This window comes from Ictalurus furcatus, chromosome 24 (genome assembly GCF_023375685.1).
Source record: "Ictalurus furcatus strain D&B chromosome 24, Billie_1.0, whole genome shotgun sequence".
NCBI classification, from domain to species: domain Eukaryota; kingdom Metazoa; phylum Chordata; class Actinopteri; order Siluriformes; family Ictaluridae; genus Ictalurus; species Ictalurus furcatus.
The window spans coordinates 1,220,012-1,241,609 of record NC_071278.1 but is presented as its reverse complement, the minus strand read 5'-3'; the positions used below and the strand labels follow the sequence as shown (position 1 = coordinate 1,241,609).

At 42.0% G+C, this 21,598-nt stretch overlaps 1 protein-coding gene across 1 annotated transcript; it reads left to right on the top strand.

Moving 5' to 3' along the window:
• Nucleotides 1-367: 367 nt before the first annotated feature.
• On the top strand, nt 368-21,115 carry ldlrad4a (low density lipoprotein receptor class A domain containing 4a). The gene is made up of 4 exons (XM_053612906.1): nt 368-451; nt 15,432-15,568; nt 16,038-16,091; nt 17,583-21,115. The coding sequence occupies exons 1-4, from the start codon at nt 442-444 to the stop codon at nt 18,087-18,089; spliced, it is 708 nt and encodes a 235-aa protein (XP_053468881.1). The 5' UTR covers nt 368-441; the 3' UTR covers nt 18,090-21,115.
• Nucleotides 21,116-21,598: the final 483 nt, after the last annotated feature.

Here is a 21,598-nt window from a genome sequence, read left to right as displayed (position 1 = left end):
CGCGCACACAGACACACACACACACACACACACACAGAGAGAGAGCGAACCTTTTCCTTTCTGGCTGCGCGCGGATGGTTTCGGTAACTGTACCGCGCCGTCCGTTCCGCGCGCGAGCTGCTGCTGTTGCGGCTTCGTCGTTATTATTATATAGATATATAAAAAAAAACAATTTTGGTCGTTTTTTTTTCTTCTTCTCCAGGATGGCGTGATTAACGCGCGAGACAGAACGGAGACCGGGCTCCCTCTCGGACTTTAAAGGACCCCCCCCACCTCTCTCTCTCTCTCCCTCCCTCTCTCTCTCTCTCTCCCTCCCTCCTCTTCATGCGCCACCACCGAACGGTCCCGGGCACCGGCAGCGCGAGCTCCACCGACACCACCACCAACTCCACCAATGCCACTCGCTCGTGCGACTGCAGCGCGTCCCAGCAGCCGCGGGGAATGGAGAGATGTAAGTCTACTCATTTCTGGTGCTATTATTATTTCATCATCATCATCGTCGTCGTCGTCGTCGTCGTCGTGGTGGGTTTGGGAGCAGGCAGACAGTCGCGAGCCGCGGAATCGATCCGGTTTACCGGCCGCGGTGTTATCACGGGTGTTATTTTTGGCCTCGCGCCTCCGGTTCCAGTTTGTCTGTGGGCGTAATTAATATCTCTTTTAACCAAAAACGTAATCACCTCGCTGTTTTCTCTCATTATTATTATTATTATTATTATTATTATTATTATTATTATTGCTGACATGCAGATGCAGGGCTGGTGTTGTGCGTGTGCGCGCGCGCCTGTGTGTGTAGGGGTGTTGTTAACACGGGGGTGTAAAACTTGCACGCGCTTTTGCTTTTCTTCGCTTCTTGGAGATTTGTGACAAAAAAAAAAGAATGAAATCAGAATGCAGTAAAAGCTCTGTGTGTGTGTGTGTGTGTGAGAGAGAGAGAGAAATATGCCTTAACGCACGCGCGCACACACATTTCGGTCTAACATTACTTACCGGAAGTTCCAATCTTAATTAGTCCTTAATTAGTACTTCCGGTTTAGGTCTTTAGCGTTCCTAAGGATTTTCCTGAGCACCTTGTTTTTGGTATTTATTTTTTCATTTTATTTCATTTAATCTCCTTACGCTTATCTTTTATTATTATTATTATTATTATTATTATTATTATTATTATTATTATTCACTGCTTTTACGCCTTTAAAAAAAACTAAACTAAAAACCAAAATAGTGCAGTATGTAGTGATGAAGGTCTCAGACTGGTGTTGCACCAGGGCAGTGTTATTTATAGAGCTGATTTCCTGCATTTAAAATGCAACTCTAAATGCTTTACAGTGTGCAGAAAAAAAAGAAAAGAAATAAAAGTAAAATAGCAAATAATAATAAAATAAAATATAAAGCCGTGAAATATATAAAATACACATATTAAAATGTGTAAAAAAAAAAATGGAATAAACTACAGTAATGAAAATAATGTAAAATCAGCGTAAGAGTAACGTGCCTAGCTAAAGCTAGTGTGAATAAATAGGTTTTTTTCGCTATTTATTTATTTTTTTCGTCAGTAATGTAGGAAAAGCAGCGAGAGCGCAGCGGATTATTAAAGCGCGTTATTAAAACCACGAAATTCTTCCTCACAGGACGAAACACAAACAGAGCCCGGGGGTGCCAATACTTTTCTCCCCGTGGGAAATAGATGGATGAGTGGTGAGAGAAATTCGATCGCGTATTTTCGGTGGATTTTTCCTCAAATGCCGTTCCGTTCTACAGCTCCGTGGCTGCGTTCCGCCCCTCCGTAGTGAAGGAGGAGGGGTTTGGGATCGGGCCTCTCTCAAAAATATCGGATGCTTGTAAGAAATTGGGATAAAAATCAGCGCCAACGAAAGCATCGCTGTGGGAAAATGAACAGAAATAAATGTTAAACGTTACACCGGGGATTACATCGAAAAGGGACATAAATTTCGGCCCCCTTGTTTTATTTGGGTTCAGTATTCACTCTGACTTTAGAATAACAGCATCGTCATTAATTAACCTGAATATTTATTCATTTCCATAATCTAGTGTCTAGTGTCTAGACGTGTGTGTGTGTGTGTGTGTGTGTGTGTAATGTCTGTATTTGTGTGTGTTGCTGTGACGTGACGCGTGTAAAAATCATTGTATTTCACATAAATAGAATCCAAACACACAGAAACGCAATAATATAATATACAAGAACAACAGTTTGGGATTAGTGCTCTAATCTCCTCCACACTCGGGCCCTAGATAGGGGACAGTGTGTGCACTACTGAGGCACCCAAAAGTAACTGTTCCCAAAATCACTCAATTACACTTGAATTTTCTCCTGCTAATTTAAAAAAAAAAAAAAAAAAAAAACCAGATTTTTGTCAGAATTCAATGGACTCTAATTGATTTAATTGATTGGACTTTCCTGCTGGAGAACATCAGCGCAAAACTGAGTCACGTGACTTTAAAAGTGGCGTAGAAAAGACTTTTACAGTGACGCTCACGTGAGAAATGAGGGTTTTGTTCCTGGAAAACATCAACTGAGCTTCACTACTCACTACAGGGTGTTAGCTTAAAGCTAAAGCTAATCCCGTCTGCCGAATGGCCTCGCTGCTAGCAACAAAAAAAAAAAAAAAAGGAGTGTGCTATTAATAGAGACGTATTTCGAGAAGCAGGTTCTACAGAAGGAGAAACGTGCTTAAAGTGCGTCTCGGTTAGGTCTCGCTCGATAGCACACACACACACACACACACACACACACACACACACACACACACACACACACAGACAGAGTGTTGTGAAGGAGGCCTGGTATAATCCATTTTCAGCATGGCAGTGGTGGCGGACAGGCTGGGAAACAGGATGTCGGGGCGAGTTCAGGGCCGAGACACAGAATTAAAACTGTTTCAACTAAAGCATTCGGTTCCGTTGATATATGAACAGAGTTAAATTAAAATACATTAAACATTATGTTAGTATATTTATACAATTAACTTATACCCTATATGTGTTCATCATATACATATATAGGTGGCTGTTATGTCTTTTTGAGATTCAGCTCCTCACTATGTATATAAATGAGGGGCAGTGGTGGTTAGTGGTTAAGGTTCTGGGTTACTGATCAGAAGGGCGGGTCTTCAAGCCCCAGCACTGCCAAGCTGCCACTGTTGGGCCCTTGAGCAAGGCCCTTAACCCTCTCTGCTCCAGGGGGCGCTGTATCATGGCTGACCCTGAGCTCTCACCCCAACTTCTTAACAAGCTGGGGTATGAGAAGAAAAGAATTTCACTGTGCTGTAATGTATATATGATTAATAAAGACTCATTATAATGGCACCCCATGTTGTGCGCATTAACAATTCAGTCAGTTTAAACGTATTTGCAGAGAATCTTTTATACGCCGTACGTACGAAATAAAGCGCAGTGTGGTGGCGCGATGACGTGGACGACGTCACTGTTCCCACCCCGGGGTTGAGTCATTTCCTACAACAGCACGTGCGTACGTACTTTTAACACCGTGGCGCGTTTTAATCCTTGCCGAAAACTTCACCGTACGAGTCAGAGAGGACGAGCCGTTGCTATAGAAACGATAACGCGTCAGAACGAGCGCGTTGATATAAACCTGCGACGTGCAGCGGCACTACTGTCAGAGCTGCTGTCGTAGAGAACGAACCAATCACGCGGGCTGCGTACTAGACGTCGACTAGAGGTTGGGGGAAAAACCACAGAAGGGAAGAGACGGAAGTGCAGGACGATACACAGCATCGCAGATCCATTGCGATGTGGAAATAAAACGTTATTTAAAAAGTTTTAATATTGATATCGCTGCTTTCCAACAGTCCATCTGGGACGTAGGCTGCCGAGGTACAGTAGGCGTTTTTTGAGAGATAGAGTCTGTCCCACTCGGGAGGCGTAAAAGACGTCTGTGTTATAAGAGTCCTTATTTTCGGGTGCAGTGATAGCGCTGGCGTGTGCAGACAATCCCACAGAGTGAACCGGTGGCGTTATTAAATAAAGTACTGTGTTTAATATCCTAAACTGACCTGTAACCTAATGCACATGGATGCTGTGTGTGTGTGTGTGTGTGTGTGTGTGTGTGTGTGTGGGGCGGCGGGGGTTGGGGGTTTTAGGTTCTCAGTATGTCTGTCTGTATGTGTGGGAGGAGTGTCTGTGTTTATGTGTGTGTGTGTGTGTCTGTGTTTATGGGTGTGTGTGTCTGTGTTTATGGGTGTGTGTGTGTGTGTGTCTGTGTTTATGGGTGTGGGTGTGTGTGTGTGTGTGTCTGTGTTTATGGGTGTGTGTGTGTTGGGGGTTGTCAGGTCTCAGTATGTCTGTGTGGGTGTGTGAGAGTGTGATGAGGTCACGCCCAAGGTCAGCTGTCAGTCCTCCTCCTGGTGTGTGTGTGTGTGTGTGTGTGTGTGTGTGTGTGTGTGTGTGTGTGTGTTGCCTTAAAGGCACTGAGTAGACTTATTCCTAATATAAAATGTAATAATAATAACAACAATAATAATAAATAGTTTTTGTTTGTTTGGTTACTTACTAGCCTGCCAGATATTAAACAGGAAGTAAGTAGTAAAGTAAAGGAAGTATGATGTGAATTAAATGAATTGTTATTTAATGTAATGTTTGAGTTATGACATGTGTAAAGTCTAGTAATGGCGTTACTCAGGCGGTGTCTCAGTGTAATGTGTGCCCATTAAAACAGTGCAGCTTGGTCTTGGTGTGTGTTGCGTTTGTGTTTGTGTTGTGAGAATTTAACAACCCCTAGAAGGCGGAGTTGGGGGGGTCGTTGGGGGTGTTTTAGGGGTCATAAACCCCTCTACCGCCCCTCCATGTTGGGGGATGAGTGAGAGAGTGGATGAGTTTTGGCCTTTTAACAGCTGCAGCTGAGACTCAGCCTTGACATTGGCCCTGGTTCTCGCTTTTGTGTGTGTGTGTGTGTGTGTGTGTGTGTGTGTGTGTGTCCTCGGAGTCACCCTCATCCCATACACCCCCTATATACACCCGAGGTGTCCCCAGATACCCCGGCATGATGTGAGGTGGGGGTGGGAAAGCAGGGGGTTGAGAATTTTTAGAGGTTTTTGAGGGACCATATGTGCTTTTCGGCGTCAGCTGGTTGGGGGTTTTGCGTGTCTCGTTGTGTTTGTTGTCTCGGGCGGCGCGTTCCTGATCGGTCCGGATGATGAACGAGTTGCGTGTCTGGCCTTTGTGTGTGTCGAGGGGTCTGATTCGTGTCCGCAGACACGATGATTTTCATTCAAATTTTGTAGCATTCGAGGTCTCGTCTGGTTTACTTTGCTGTGAGAGCACGCTAGTCTCAGTTCGCTTCCTGTGGGGTGCCAATAGTTTCACTCACGACATTACACCATACTGTTATGTAAAGAATGAAACACGACAGGTCGTAGTGGTATACTGCCCAACGTGAAGCGGGTTATTTTCCTATAACAGCACGTCCCCGTGTGTTTTATTCCTCTTATACCGCTGCAATCTCTCCATGAGTCAGAAGCGGAGCTTCCTTGAAGTTTCCGGTTCTTTTCTACGAGTGCAAAATGGCGGAATCCTGGAGGGACTGAACGCTTCCTTCTTCTCATAATGGACGATTACGCTTAAAGACAAGCATTAGAACATCATCGAACAACTCAAACGTCAGGGAATCAGCTGCGTCGGTTATTAGCGTACAAGTAAACAAACAGAAAATAAAAAACCTGGAGCTTAAAGTTGAATTGGATCAGTTCATTCATTTCAGACTCGCCTGCTTGTTTGGATTACACGTTAAACGCGTTGGCTAGCTCTGAAGAGGTGACGTCAACAAGTTAGCTGGCTAGCATTAACGTTTAGGTAGCCGGCTAGTTGTTATATTGCGTAATTTAAAAGAGAGGGTCTGGTGAGGGAGAGATTGTTTATCACGTAAGTGAGAACAGGAACATGGATGTTCCACAACATTACGTGTAGCTGTAAAGGGATAAAAAGTATGCCCTGTTGTAGTAGGATAAAAATAAAAAAAAACTTCTTTGCTGGAAATTTGCTGTGGTATAAAAGGGGAAAAACACTTTGGAATGTGCCGTTATAGAAAATAATCAACTTTGTTGTTAGCGTGCTGCTTTTATTTATTTGTTTGTTTTTATTTTTATTCTCATTATTCACTTCTAGCTGTTGTTCCCATATTTACTCAGTGTGTATACATTTCAGAGCAAAACCTGACTACGGTTGTTCCTGTTCACACATAGAAGACTTTGACACTGAAATGGTGGTTGAAATAGTTTCTTTAATAGTGTTGCTAAGTGTAACAGTCAGATTTCTGGAGTCTCCTGCTAATCTGCAGGCTAATCTTTCTCTAGCTAACGTTACAGTGCTGTCCTGCTTGTGCTAGCTTGCTATTAGCTAGCTATTAGTGATGGATGACTTAAATTGGACACGTAATAATATAATAGGAATCTAAGCTAGCTATAACGCTAGCAAGAACAAGTGTTACGCAGCTTCACAGCTGCTAGCTTGATGTTTATGCTAACATAATGCTAATCTGTTTTAAAAAAAGTGGGGGTTTTTTTGTTTTTTTTTTCCCAGTATCAGTTCTGTGGTTGTTTTGGGGTCAGGACAGATTTTTCTGGGTAAAAGTTCTGTTGGAAGGATGAAGAATGTCGGATATATGGAGTGAAAAAAGAAAAAGAAGAAGGACGTAGGCCGCAGATTAGCCTGCAGCGGTGCTGTCGTGCCAGTTCCTTCTCAGGAATGCAGACCATTTTGTCGTTTTTGTTGTTGTAAGATGGTGCAGCCAGACCGCAGACACAACACTGCCATGCCACGCATGATGTTATCACACTGAGTGTGTGTGTGTGTGTGTGTCTCACGCTTATAAACACACACACTCATTCATCAGGCATGCATGGGCTAGGTCATGCTCCCAGACAACAACCCCCAGCTTTTCATTTTCCCTTGAGTTCAAAGGTCATGGATACTGCCATCTTTTGTCTCTGTCATTGTTTAGCGTAGCGCTGGCGCCGTCCCAAATGCTAAAATTCACGTCTGGTTAGCATTAGCGTTCATCTCACCAGAATGTCGGCCATTTTAAGAAAAATGCCAGAACATGCAGAATCCAATTGTAACAAGACTACTCAGTGTTGTTCTCAGCAGTTTACCCATAATGCACTGCAAACATGACTTGTCAGGTGTGGGTGTGTGTTGTGTAGATTTTTCTTTGGGGTGGGGGGGGGGTTGGGGTTAAAGGTCATGTGTCACTCTGACCCTCATTATGAAATTCAGATTCATCAGTGAGCCGATTGTGCTCAGTTCCAGCTGTCTGTCTGTCTGTCTCACTGACAGCAGCTGCAAGCAATCAGACAGACAGACAGAGAGAGAGATAGACAGACGAACAGAGAGAAACAGACTAAAACAAAAATGAAGAGAGGAGACAAAAGACGGAAAAATATAGACCGGATGAGGGAGAAATAAATGCCAAGATCTCAAACCAGGACACAGAGAAGAGAGAGAGAGAGAGAGAGAGAGAGAGAGAGAGAGAGAGAGAGGAGTAAAGAAATAAAGAGAAGGACTGAAAAAAAACAACAAGGCAGAAAGGAGAAGGAGAGATAGGCAGACAATCAGGAAGAACTAAAAGAAAAAAAGAAAAAGCAGATAGGAGATAGACAGTGGAAAAGACAGAGGAAAGGGTAGGAAAAAGAAAAATATGTACAGGGAAAAAAAAGAAAGAAAAACACAGAAGGACCAATGTGACGGAAGAACAAACTGACAAAGAAAGAATGAGGAAAGTAACAGATAGAAACAGTCAGAAAGAAGATAGAGATATAAAAAGACAAGGACATGCAGAAAAATAGCAGGATAGTTGACAGACAGACAGACGGATAAATGGATAGCATAAGAACACAGACAAAAGAATGACAAATGAAAAAAAGAAAGAATGGAAGAACGAAAGTTGGACCAGCAGGGATATAAAAAGGATGAAGGAAGACGGAGAGAAAGAAAAATAATAAGAAAGAAAGTAAGAAAGAAATGGAACCAGAGAGAAAGAAACAGACAGGGAAAGAAGGGAAGAAGAAAAGACAGATGGCCAGACAAACAAATAAAGAAAGAAAATCTAGTGGGTGAAAATTGGCAAAATGACCTTAGTGGTTGAAAATTAGATTTTAAAAATCCAAAAAAAAGGAAAGGAACAACAGAAGACCGAGAGAAAGATGGAGCAGTCGGAATATCGCACGGCTGCAGCGTTGGAAATGTTCGCGTCTGTTTCCAGCCCTCGACTTTCCTGTTTCCGATTGTGTTCCATCTTTTTCCACATAGGAATTAAAAACAAGGCCATAACAGTACGAGTTTGCAGTGCTGAAATAATACTGTGTTTAAATGGAACTCGGGGAAATCAAACACATGATACAGGCATGAGAACACTGTTGCTAGGCAACTGTGTCAAAGCAGCGCATACGCTAGCTAACGACCGAGGTGAACAATTTAGCTAGCTGTCTCTCTCATTATGAAGCCTTTCTTACAGACAATGTGAAGACGCAACCAGAGTGGAAACGAGTCAGAATCATAGAGAACGTCAACATTTACCTCAGATGTGTTGATAAATCACTAATAAAACACTCAGAACAGCTAAAATTACAGCGTAATTACATGTAGCGTCCAGCGCTAACTTAACGTCCATGGATTCAGCCGAGCTGAGAAACACGATAAATGTAACGATATTTACTCTGGTCACACATGATTTCTGGATAAAAACACATTTTGACTGTGTGTGTGTTTGTGTGTGAGTGAGAGAGAGAGACCCACACACTTCCACCAGAGAGAACACGGTGTAGTGGAGTTAATTTTTAACAGGAAATAAACTCCTGTTTCAGGAGTAAGATGAGTCAGCGGAAGAGATATAAAGGAAGGAACAGATGGATGGAGTGATTCATCAGGAGGAGAGACGAGAGGAAAGACTGAGGGAGAGGAGGATGATATCGGTTATGTTAAAACCTAACATCCCTGCTGGAAAAAAAACAATAGAAACCGAATCATCGAATTTGTAATGGTTATAATGGGAATTGTACTGGTTTTAATGGAAACTCTAATGGTTCCTGTGGGTCTCTACTGGTAATCTGTTGCCTTCTATTGGTGGCATGTCACGTCTAGTGGATACCATTAAGGACCAATCATGGTAATGGTTTTAATGGTTACTAATGGTTTGTAATGGTATGTGTAGTGGAAACCGTTAGAATTTCTGTGACGGGTTCTATTGGGGGGTTTTTTTCCAGCAGGGATGAATTGAGAACCAGTGGAACCAGTCAGAAAGACAAACTGACAGAAAGAAAGAAAGAAAAGAAAGACAGACAGAAAGAGAAACATGTAGCAGACAGATGAAAGAAAAAAGGCAGACAAAATAAAGATAGATAACAGAAAGGCAGAGAGAAAAGAGGAAAACCTAAAACGGAGAGGAAAAGAAAGAGACCGGTCAGTAAATTAATAAAGGAAGAAAAAGAAACGAAAGAATTAATGATCGGTTGAAAGAAAGAATGAACAGGATAACAACAAGAAAGAAAAGTTGTTGTTTTTTAAAAAAAACAAAGATAGATAAAGAGATTTTTTAAAAAAAAGTAGAAAGAAAGAAAATAAAAATGAAAGGACCAACTGAAGGGATGTAGAAAGAAAGAAAGGATAGAAAAGACAGAATAGTTCTAATCACAGTGCATTCTGGGTAAGATCGTGCTGCTAATGAAGTGACGTAACCCTTAAGATGGATGCCGATGGAGGGGAAGTGGACGAGGGCGCATTAAAACCTGTCTCACTGCGCCGGTGAAGGCAGGAAGACAATGAGACGGAGGAGAGACAGACAGGCGTGTAAGACAATACGGTTAGCGTTAGCGGTGGGAGGACAGGGGGAGTTTGGGAGCAGGTGGTGTCTGAGCTGTGGCTTATCCTCCTCAGAATTACGCAGAGGTTAAATAATTCAGGGGAAAAGCGGGCCGTCTAGACACGTCTGACTGAGACGGGGGTGAAACACAGACGCTCCAGTGAGGAGATTCGGAATAAATTAGATTGCGCTAAAGTCGAAAGAAAGAAAAGACAACCTGAGTGAAAACAGGGCGAGAACATTGCCTTGTAGTGAACACTACAGCAGGGCTTAATGCGCCCTACTTCCCTCCAGCACTCCGTCCTGATTCTACCTCTCTCTCTCGCTCTCTCTCTCTCTCTCCCTCTCTCTCGCTCTCTCTCCCTCGCGCTCTCTCTCTCTCTGACTTTAAGCGATCTGATCTCATTTGTTCCGTTCTGCTCAGTTTACTTGCCCCTCTCTCTCTCTCTCTCTCTCTCTCTCTCTCTCTCTCTTACTCTCCCTTACTCTCTCTCACTCTTTCTCTCACTCTGTTTCTCCTGCACCTTGAGTGTGAATGGAAAATGTCTGTCACGCCAGAAAAAGGGTTCACCACAAGCTGTTTTCTTTTCCATTTTCCTTTTTATAAAAAAAAAAAAAAAAAAATGAAAGAGCGAGAGAAGGGGAGAAAAATCCCTGGAAGAGAGAGAGAAAAGATCCAGAAATGTTCTAAGCTTTTACATAGAGACAGACGAGGCTGTGACACAGAACACATACAGAGAGTTATATTTTAAATGTTCGTTATTCATTTCCTGTTAGTTTTTGCTCGCTTTGTGTGAAGGGAAACTATTTCGAATGGATTTATGATATGGAAAGAAAGAACGAATGAATGAACGAATGAGAGAGACGTTTTCTTTCTTTACACATGGACGAGACGTGACATAAAACACCTCCAGAGTTATGTGTGTTCATTATGTACCTCCTGTTTGTGGTACAGAACAGTGCTTGCTAGGTTTTTGCTAGCTTACTGTGATGCATCAGTACATGACATTAAGCAGCACTTAGCTACTGAAAGTCGCATGAAAAAGCCTGAGAACCGAGGCGTTAAGGAGTTAAGCTAAACAGAAATAAACCTTAAACTCAACAGCTAACTCCCTCAGGAAAAAAAAACAACATTCACAGTAATGAAACAAAGCCAATAACGCTCCTTGCTAATAACAACAATGTCGTTAAAGTGATTTCCTGGTACTAGCTAGCTACAACGCTAGTGTAGTGTTGTCCAGCTGGTTTGTTGACTAGCTACAGTGCTAACTGGCTAGTGTATTAAAGTAAAGGACAGGGGTGTAAACAGGCCCTTAAGATGGCTAATGCTGTCTAGTTATCCTGCTTCAGTCTCTTACTGACTAGCTGACTAGCTGCTTTGCTAATTAGCTAGCATAATAAAGTATTAAGCAGTGTACAGGTGCAGGAGTCGGTTATGCGAGTCCAGTTCAAATATAATAAAATGTTTTAATAACAGTTTTTGTGAAATGTGACATGTTTTATAGTTCAGGGTTACACCTATAAACACCCGCCATTTTGTGACGCGTCATTCTGGGAAGTTCATGTGAGCTAATCAAGCAGCACGATGCTCCCTATGGAGGCAGCAGAGACATGGGGAAAGTGAACAAGGGAGCTTAAATATAACAGGAAATGATGCAGAGGAGTTCTTTTTTCCCCCCATGATGCTTCTGTGATGTGTGGATCAGAATGAAATGTAAGAAAGTGAAGGCGTGAGAGAGTGGGTGTAGGATTGAGAGAGAGTGAGTGAGTGAGGGAGTGAAAACCTGAATGAAGGAATGAGAGAGTGAGTGAAGGCGTGAGTGAGGGAGCAAAAACCTGAATGAAGCAGTAAATGGGAACGCGCGAGAGAGAGTGAAGGAGCGAATGGGAAAGTGAGAGAGTGAAGGAGTGAATGAGAAAGCGAGAGAGGGAGTGAAGGAGTGAATGAGAAAGCAAGCGAGAGAGAGAGTGAAGGAGTGAATGGGAAAGCGTGAGAGAGAGTGAAGGAGTGAATGAGAAAGCGAGAGAGGGAGTGAAGGAGTGAATGGGAAATCGAGAGAGAGAGTGAAGGAGTGAATGGGAAAGCAAGAGAGAGAGTGAACCGGAAATGATGCGGTGGATTTTTTCCCCATGATGCCTCTGTGATGTGTGGATCAGAATGAAACGTTTTCTTCTTTTCCTTCTTTCTACTGAGTACCAGTACGGCCTACATGCCCGAGAAGCCGGAGTGGGCGGTGTGTGTGTGTGTGTGTGTGTGTGTGTGTGTGTGTGTGTGTGTGGGCATGATGATGGTGTGTGTGTGGGCATGATGATGGTGTGTGTGTGGTTAGCATGTTTGTGCGTGGGGTTTGTCGTGACGGACGATTCTCTGTGTTTAATGGCCATATTAAAAGATTCACTTCGGCTCTGAGAGAAAGAACGAGAGAAAAAAATGGCAGATGAAGGGGGAGAGGGGGAGAGAGAGAGAGAGAGATTTATGGGGAAAACAGGAGGAAGGTGAGGTAGAGGGATAGGATGAGGGTGAAGAGAGGAGAAAGCAATGTGGAAAAGAAACAGAGGGAGAGAAGAAAACCGAGAGAACGGAACAGAAGGAAATGGAAAAAGGTGAAAATGAGAGAAAGCACATGAGAGATACAAATACAGAGAAATAAAAATGAATAACAAGAATGGAAAGAAAGAGGGAAGAAAAAGGAGAGACATGGGAGAACAGAAAATAGGAAGGAGAGAAAGAATAAAATGGGTAAGAGATCAAATGAGCAAGGTAGAAGACGGGAAGAGAGGAGGACTAGAAAGAACTAGGGATTGGAAAAAGAGGAAAGTAAAGAGACAAATACAAAGAGGTAGAAATAAAGAGCACGACTGAGAAAGAGAATAAAAAGAGGGATTTAGGGAGGGGAACTGAGACGAAGAAATCAGTTACAGAGGACAGAAAAAAAGAAAAGAAAAACAAGGAAGAAGCCGAGAGAAAGACAGAAACGGGGAAACGGAGGGATAGAGAGCGAGAGAAAGAGAGAGACATGGGAGAATAAATGGATGAAGTATAGATAGAGACAAAAACAGAGGTTGGAAAAAGAAACACACACACAGATTGCACTGAGTGGAAAAGTCTTTCTGCAAAGATAAATCTTTTTGTTAAATTGAAGTGTGATTTCTGCTTTCTTTTTCCCCAGTGCATTAAACATTGACCAATTAGAAAACAGAACATAGTCACATGACCTGATTTTCAGTTAAAGATGGAGTATTGTGCATTCTTAAGAGAGGTGGGGTGCCAATATTTTGAACGCAGATGGTTGTAATGTCTGACACAGATGTTTTAAAACCTCTTGGGTTCAGAGTTTAAGCTTTTTAATGATCACTTCTGTCCTGAATTCACAATCTAATCTCAATCTAATCAAAGAGTTTTTAAATGAATAACATTAGATAATAATCGAATCCAAAGTGCTTGCTGAGTTTCTAACAACAGCAGCTTTTTACAGATATGTGATGTAAAATTATTGTTCTTTTACTGCGAATATGGGGCGCCGATATTTTTGCATGACATGACGGACGACTTTCTACAGTGAAGGATATTCGTGGGTTTTTTCCCCCAAAACTGTTAAACAAATGAAACGCATCGTTTAGGGTTTGTGTTGGTCAGTTGTGTGAGTGAGAGAGTGAATGAAGGAGTGAGAGAGGGAGTGATGGAGTAAGAAAGTGAAGGAGTGAGAGAGTGGGTGTAGGATTGAGAGTGAGTGAAGGAATGAAAACATGAATGAAGGAGTGAGAGAGTGAGGGAAGGAGTGAATGGGAAAGTGAGAGAGTGAGTGAAGGAGTGCGCAGTTCTTTATATAGACTTACGTAACACCTCTCAGCGTGTCTGTCTCGCGCTCCGCTCAGGGTGATGACAGATCACCGCTGCTGTGTTACTCTTACTGTGTGTGTGTGTGTGTGTGTGTGTGTGTGTGTGTGTGTGTGTGTGAGTGAGTGAGTGAGTGTGTGTGAGACCTAAAGCTAAGCAGATTGAACTGTCTGATCTGAAGGAGTGTGTGTAAAGGCTGACCTGAATTACCCTAGCAGCTATTCTCTGCATTTGTTAGCGCATTAGCAAGAGCTTCTGACACAAACATGTGAAATTAGCATAGCCATGTTTTTGTTTTGTTTTCTTTCTTTGTCTTTTTCTTTTCATCTGGTGTGCCGTTCTGCATCTCTTAGCCAAGAAGATAATACACTGTCCAAACACACACACACAATGACCCATCTTTCCTTTCTTTCTTTTCGTGGGTTTTTCTGTCGCTGTCTGTCTTTTAGCACGTTAGCAAAAAGCTTGCCCTTGTACAGACACACTTAGCCTAGCCCTCTTCTCTTTCTTTACCTCATTCTTCCTTTCTTTCCTTCTCTCATTCTTTCTTTTGCTCTTTCTATGTTTCTGTACATGATCTGGGATGTTCTGCTGAATGTTAGTGAAGTGGAAAGAAAAATAAAAGTTCTGTGTGTGGAATTAGCCGAGCCACTGCTATCCAGGCTGCAGTTGTTAGTGTAGTAGCAAAAGGCTCAGGCCACAAACAGCCAGAGTTAGCTCTTTCTTTCTGACTATCTATCCATATATCCATACACCTACCTACCTACCTACCTACCTACCTACCTATCTATCTATCTATCTATCTATCTATCTATCTATATATATATATATATATATATATATATATATATATATATATATATATATATATATATTACTATAGATGATTATTTCCTATAACAGCACGTGGATGAACATGTCTTGTTCCTCTTATATTGCAGAAATGTTCCGACAATTCAAATGTTTTTATGTATTAATTAAATTACACGTTTTATCCGTATAAAGTTACATTTAATGTCCTGGAACGTCTGCAAACTAGTGAGTTCCTGTTCTCACTTACATTATAGCAGCTATAAACGATCGTTCCTTCACCATCCCTCTCTTTATTCTCTCTCTTTATTCTCTCTTTATTCTCTCTCTTTATTCCCTCTCTCTATTCCCTCTCTCCTGAAGTTCATTAATATAAACTAAATGAAATGAATCTCTCGTTAATATAAAGCTGTGATTTCAGCGGCGCTACTCTCAGAGCTGCTGTTATAGAAAAGTAATCAACACCTTCTGACCCAATCACAATCCAGAATTCCAAAATGTACACTAATACGCTACACTACCTGTGTATGTGCATGACGGTCATGTCTCAAACCTAAAATAGTGCACTACTCTCTGTTCCCTACACGTGTATTATGAATGTTCTGCACTCTGGAATATTTCAGCTATATCTTGATGCAGTGCATTGTGGGATATCATGGGTGCACCACTGGTTATTAAAATGGTATGCTTCTGTCATGACTACAAAACAGCAGAATTTACAAAGTAGTGGACTTTGTAGTGAATAGGGTGTGATTTTGGAATGTTCCTCTTCACCGCCCCCTAGTGGGAGGATTGAGGAGCACGGTACAGAATGTTCTTCTCTCTTCAGTGTGGTTTATGTGTATGAGGATTAAATGTATGTATTTAATAAATTGTGTAAATGTGAAAAGATGATCAAATAGAAAATATTTGACCTCTCTCTCTCTCTCTCTCTCTCTCTCTCTCTCTCTCTCTCAGCTGAACTGGAGTTTGTTCAGATAATAATCATAATTGTGGTGATGACCGTCATGGTGGTCGTGATCATCTGTCTGCTCAACCACTACAGACTGTCGGCGTTCTTCAGCCGCCATCGCCGGGGCGGAGCCATGCAGCCAGTAAGTGTGTGTGTGTATGTGCGTGTGTGTGTGTGTGTGCGCTGAGTGGGTTGGTGGGTGGGTGAGTTCACGTTCTGGTGTTTGTCCTCCGCAGTTATGAATGTGGGTGTGTGTTTCCTGCATATTTGTACTGTGTGTGTGTGTGTGCGCAGGAAGTTGGTGTGGGCTGCACATTTTGTTTGATGTGCATGACATATCTGACACAGCTCCAACATGTGCATGCCTGCTTTCAGTCCTGTGTGTGTGTGTGTGTGTGTGTGTGTGTGTGTGTGTGTGTGTGTGTGTGTGGGGCAAGGCACTGCTAGACTGCTCATAGTGACATAGAGTGAAACAGAGTGAGAGGGAGGGAGGTTATGGAACAAGGGGAAGAAAGAGAGATGTAGAGATGTAGAAGTGTTTAGTACAGTAGAGTCTCATTCTGTGTGTGTGTGTGTGTGTGTGTGTGTGTGTGTGTGTGTGTTTCTCTCAGAGCGGATGTTCGTGGCCCACAGACAGTCTGGTGACACAACAAGGAGCCACAGAGGTACGTAAAGAAAGTTTTTATCTAAATCAAAATGGAATTATTTTGTTAGAGTTTGATGTGGTGTGTGTTGGTGTGTGTTGGTGAGTGCTTTTGGTTGAGATTATTGGGTTTGATGTGTGATGTGTAACGTTTGTGTTTGGTCTTTCACTGTGGCTATAAAGCGTTTGTGTTTGACAGTGTAAGTGTGTGAAGGTGTGTGTTTGGAATTGAACATCGACATACATTTGATGGTAAAGATATCTGAGGCTAAATGTTGGGGTTGGGTTCGCCATTTTCATTGGAGAACGCTGGTGTGTGATGGAGAATGTTGGTTTTTAATGGAGTGTGAAGAAGATGCTGTTTGATGTGGTGATATGGTGTTTGATGGAGAATGATGGTGTTTGATAATGGAAGTTGGCACGTGGTGGTGAATGTTGGTGTGTGGTGGTGAATGTTGGTGTGTGATGGTGAATGTGGGTGTGTGATGGTGAATGTGGGTGTGTGATGGTGAATGTGGGTGTGTGATGGTGAATGTGGGCGTGTGGTGGTGAATGTGGGCGTGTGTGGTGGTGAATGTGGGCGTGTGGTGGTGAATGTGGGCGTGTGGTGGTGAATGTGGGCGTGTGTGGTGGTGAATGTGGGCGTGTGTGGTGGTGAATGGGGGCGTGTGTGGTGGTGAATGGGGGCGTGTGTGGTGGTGAATGGGGGCGTGTGTGATGGTGAATGTGGGCGTGTGTGATGGTGAATGGGGGCATGTGTGATGGTGAATGTGGGCGTGTGATGGTGAATGTGGGCGTGTGATGGTGAATGTGGGCGTGTGGTGGTGAATGTGGGCGTGTGGTGGTGAATGTGGGCGTGTGTGATGGTGAATGTGGGCGTGTGTGATGGTGAATGGGGGCGTGTGTGATGGTGAATGGGGGCGTGTGTGATGGTGAATGGGGGCGTGTGTGATGGTGAATGTGGGGGTGTGTGATGGTGAATGTGGGTGTGTGGTGGTGAATGTGGGTGTGTGATTGGGAATGTCAGTGTGTCTTGGAGAACGTCGATGTGTGATGAGAACGTCGGTGTTTGATGGGGAACGTCGTTGTGTGATGGAGAACGTCGGCGTTTAATGGAGAACGTCGGTGTGTGATGGGGAACGTCGGTGTTTACTGGTGAATGTCGGTGTGTGATGGGGAACGTCGGTGTTTAATGGAGAACGTTGGTGTGTGATGGGGAACGTCGGTGTTTAATGGAGAACGTCGGTGTGTGATGGGGAACGTCGGTGTTTAATGGAGAATGTTATCGTTTGGAGGATACTGCAGTTTCATGATGAACGTTTGGTCTCTGTGATGTTTGAAGATAAATCTTGGTGTGTAAATATTAATATTCGAGGTTGAATGTTGGTGTTTGGTGTTGGAATGTTGGTGTTCCGCTGGTATTTATTTCCAGTAAATTTTGGAATACTATTCAGTGGTGTTGGATGAAGAATGGTGTTGAATATGTTTGTTTATTTTTCTCTCCTTCTCTCAGGTGATGTTCGGGCCACGGAGTTTCGATCGCTTCGTACCTCCTTCGTTTATCCAGAGGGAGCAGTCGAGCCGTTTCCAGCCCACGTACCCGCAAATGCAGACGCAAATCGAGCTCCCGCCCACCATCTGCCTGTCAGACGGCGAGGAGCCGCCGCCCTATAAAGGCCCCTGCACTCTCGCCCTGAGGAACCCCGAGCAGCAACTCGAGCTGAGCCGCGCCTCTGTGCGAGCTCCGCCCAATCGCACTGTCTTTGATAGCGACATCATGGACGTTTACGGGCCCAGGCCGCCCAGCACACACTCTGGCAAGAGTGCCTCGTACGCGCGCCTTCAGGGGCAAGGACCACCGCCCACTTACAGTGATGTGATTGGTCGATCTTACCCAAACTTCACCACCTCCTCCTCCTCCTCCTCCTCCTCCTCCTGTTTCTTGCACCAGCACAGCAATAACGCACCGCCGTCCAATCAGAGGAAGGCGAAGGATGGAAGACGCGACAAACCGACTTGACTGACAAGCACAGAGTGGGAGGGGCTGTGCTCTTTGGACCCTGTTCATAAATATGCGAAAGGGGGTGTGGCTTCCCTCCAAGCACTCACTCCCTTGCACAATTTAGTAATCCAGAAAATCAAGGAACCAAGCTTAAGCGAATATCACTTTTTTGTATACTTTTTTAATTTGAATTATTTTGCTAAAACTTGTGGGCCTCGTGTGGATGTTCAGGCTTGTCGGCAGTTTCTCTGTTCTTGTTTTTTTGTACGCGTTCTTTTATTTAAGATAATCACCTTTTTTTTTGCAGATCGCTCAAGAAACTGCGTAGGATATAGGATTTTTTACAATTTTGTTTTATGTTTTTTTTTTACGTTCATGCACGAAAAAAAATCGTAAGTTCTTAACCAATCAAAATCCAAATTTGAGTGCCATGATTCGTGTAATTGTTACTTAAATCTCAGTGATATCATCGAAATGCAGAGAAAAAAAAAATCTACATTGCACTAACTTAGTATTTTATTTTTTGTTTGGTCCGTATTCTAATTTTTAAGCATATTTTATCCATTTCACTTTTGTTTCTTAAAACTAGGGAATTCTGATCCAGCCTAAAGAAATCCACTACTAACCCACAAGATGGCACTTAAAAAAACAAAAAAACAAAAAAAAAAAAGGGGGTGTTGTTTAAATTGTGTTCATTTTTCCTCATTAAATGTCATTTTTCATCCTTTCAAAATAGCACTTTAAAACTCGCTCGCTTCAGCATGGTCCAAGTGCAAAGGAATCATGGGAAACGTAGTCTTATGCACATCCGCAACGTCGAGCACGTCTCATTGGCTAGCTGATCTTCTACGCTTCTTTCTTTACACACACTGATTGTCTGTTGTTTTTTTTTTATTTTTTTTTTTTAAGAACCTCTTTGAGAACCGCTGGTTCGTAGTCTCACGAACGCTCGTAAAAAAAGCCAAATTCGTTAGTTATGAAGTATTCCTTTGATGGCAGAATCTCTTTTCGTTTTGTTTCCTGTTACGTGTAAATGTCGGCCATCTTGTCCTAGATCGAGTGTCAGCGTGACGTTCGGTAATTTGCTCAAAACATTTAAAGAAATTTAGACTGTAAAGTTACGGAAAAAACAACGTTCCTGTCATGTTCTTAAAAAAAAAAAAGTTTGATGTCCAGTGATACAAAAACAAACATCACGAGAATGTTAGCGTCCATTTATACAACTAAAAATGTTGCAGAAACGTTCTGTAAGAACATTCCTCAAAGACGTCAGCTTTTTGGGAACCAAAAGTAACGTTCCGCTAACCTTAAATTGTTCCAGGAAAGTTTTTAAAGCACCCTCGTTCACTGACGGGAACGTGTACACGAGTACTTGGTAGAGATTCTAATCAGCGTGATGGCTATTTAGCTACCGAGCTAACATGCTAATCGTAAGGCTTGTTAATCAGTTGGCCGTTAGTCAGTTAATCGGTTAGTTACAAACCTGGTCATGTGACATTTGTTCAACTTGAAAGCATGCTTAGCCTAAAATGCTGTTTCTCATCAAACACTATAGCAGTTTCGCAACATTAGCTAAGCTAATTACAGTCCTCGCTTACTAGCCAGTGTAAATGTTCGCTCTCATGCTTGTAGTTAATTAAGTTTGCTAACAAGCTAATAGCTAATGTTTGGCTAACTACTATGTATTTGTAATTAAAACCAGTAGCCAGGATTGCTACCAAGCTGGGAGTAAATAATCTGGGGGAAAAAATAGCTAATAAATGAAAAATTTTAAGAGTTAAATTTGTAACTGTTTACACTTTAATCAGCGTCATCCTACACCTTAATTTTTTTTAATGGCATCAAGTCAGTCAGAGTTTGAAACTGGTTCAGTTGAGCTGATGCAGCACTTAAGATGGCGTTTTGAATAAGGGGAAGTGAAAAAGGGTGTGTTTTAAAAAAAAAATCACAAGACAGCTGTCGTAGTGCGCTCAGTGCGATTCTGTCGGCTCTCGCTTGCTGTTACTCATTCTCATTGTGTGTGTGTGTGTGTGTGTGTGTGTGTGTGTGTGTGTGGTCCTGCTGCTGCTACGCTAATGCTAACGTTCTTGCTGACGCAAATGCTAATGCTGCTCTCCATTGTCTCGCTGTTCACGTGTACTTCATTTTTACATGTTTCTCTCCTTTAATGTTTAATCTTCATTTCTTTCTTCTCACGCGTATTACCGTTACATCCACAGTTTAAAACCTCCGAGTGTTGATTATAATTTTGACGTTTGTTGCATGTTTCTCCGAGCAGATTTGGTGCCTAAAAGTTGTGGTAAAGCAGAAATAGGAACCTTTTTCACTTTGCACTCCGAACCCCGAACAACCCCCCCTCCACCACCCCCCCACCACCCCCCAAAAAAATCCCTCCCCACCTTCGTTGTGCCTCACTTCCTACGGTGCTTTTTTCACAAGTCCGACTTTGTTTATTCGTACTGTGCTGTATAAATATATAACTTGAAAATATTATGCACATATCCTACCCAATGGGTAGATGGAGAGAAGAAAAAAAAAACCACAAGAGAACAAATGTTAATACTGTAATATAATGTATAGAAGATATTACGATGAGAAATTTAACATGTTGGCATCTGGGTTTTTTGTGAATGCCCTACAATTGTGCTTTTTGTCTTTTGTAATAAAAAAATAAAAAAGAAAAAACAATAAAACAACAACAAAAAACCAAAACAAAAAAGAGGTAATGAAATAATACTACAGTATAGTCAAAACATAAGTTACAAAAAGTACTTCTTATATTTTTTTCCTATATCTGCTATGTGATGATTATGAGGCGGTCGCATACAGGACAAAACTCGCTGCTGCTTTTATAACTTCCAGAGAAATTATCATTATTAATGCCAGCGCTTGCCATTTATTTATTTGACTTTTTTTTTATTATTATTAATATTTAGTGAGTGATAGATGTTTGGACTTTAAAATAACACAGAACAGAAGACCCGTATCTTATTTCACCAAACAGACACAAATGGAGAGTTAACAAATAAAGGTTTTGGATCATATCCAGTTTGACGTCTGTTCTTTTTTCTTTTTTTTTTTGACTAAATCACGTCGAGATCGTGTTTCTCTGAAGGAGGTGTGTGAATTCTATGGAAGATTTACAGGATGAGAAATGTAAAGTATAATACATTTACAGAACGACCCATCAGAGTGAGATCAATTCAAAGTAGGAGAAATTCATAGTATGATCATTTTGCAGTGTAGGTGTACAGTATAATATGTTTACAGTATAGTACATTTAAATGTTCTAACTTTACAGTGTAAATTTAATGTATGGTAAATTTATAGCATGAAAAATTTAAATAGAACAAATTAAAAAATTATAAATATATATTTATTTTTCAAATTCAAAATGATCAATTTAAAGTATACACTTACAGTATGAGGACTGTATGGTTCGAAAAATATCAAGTACGACAAATAGTATAGTATGAAATTTACAGTGTGTTCAATTTACAGCAGGAAAAATGTAAAGAATGAGACAT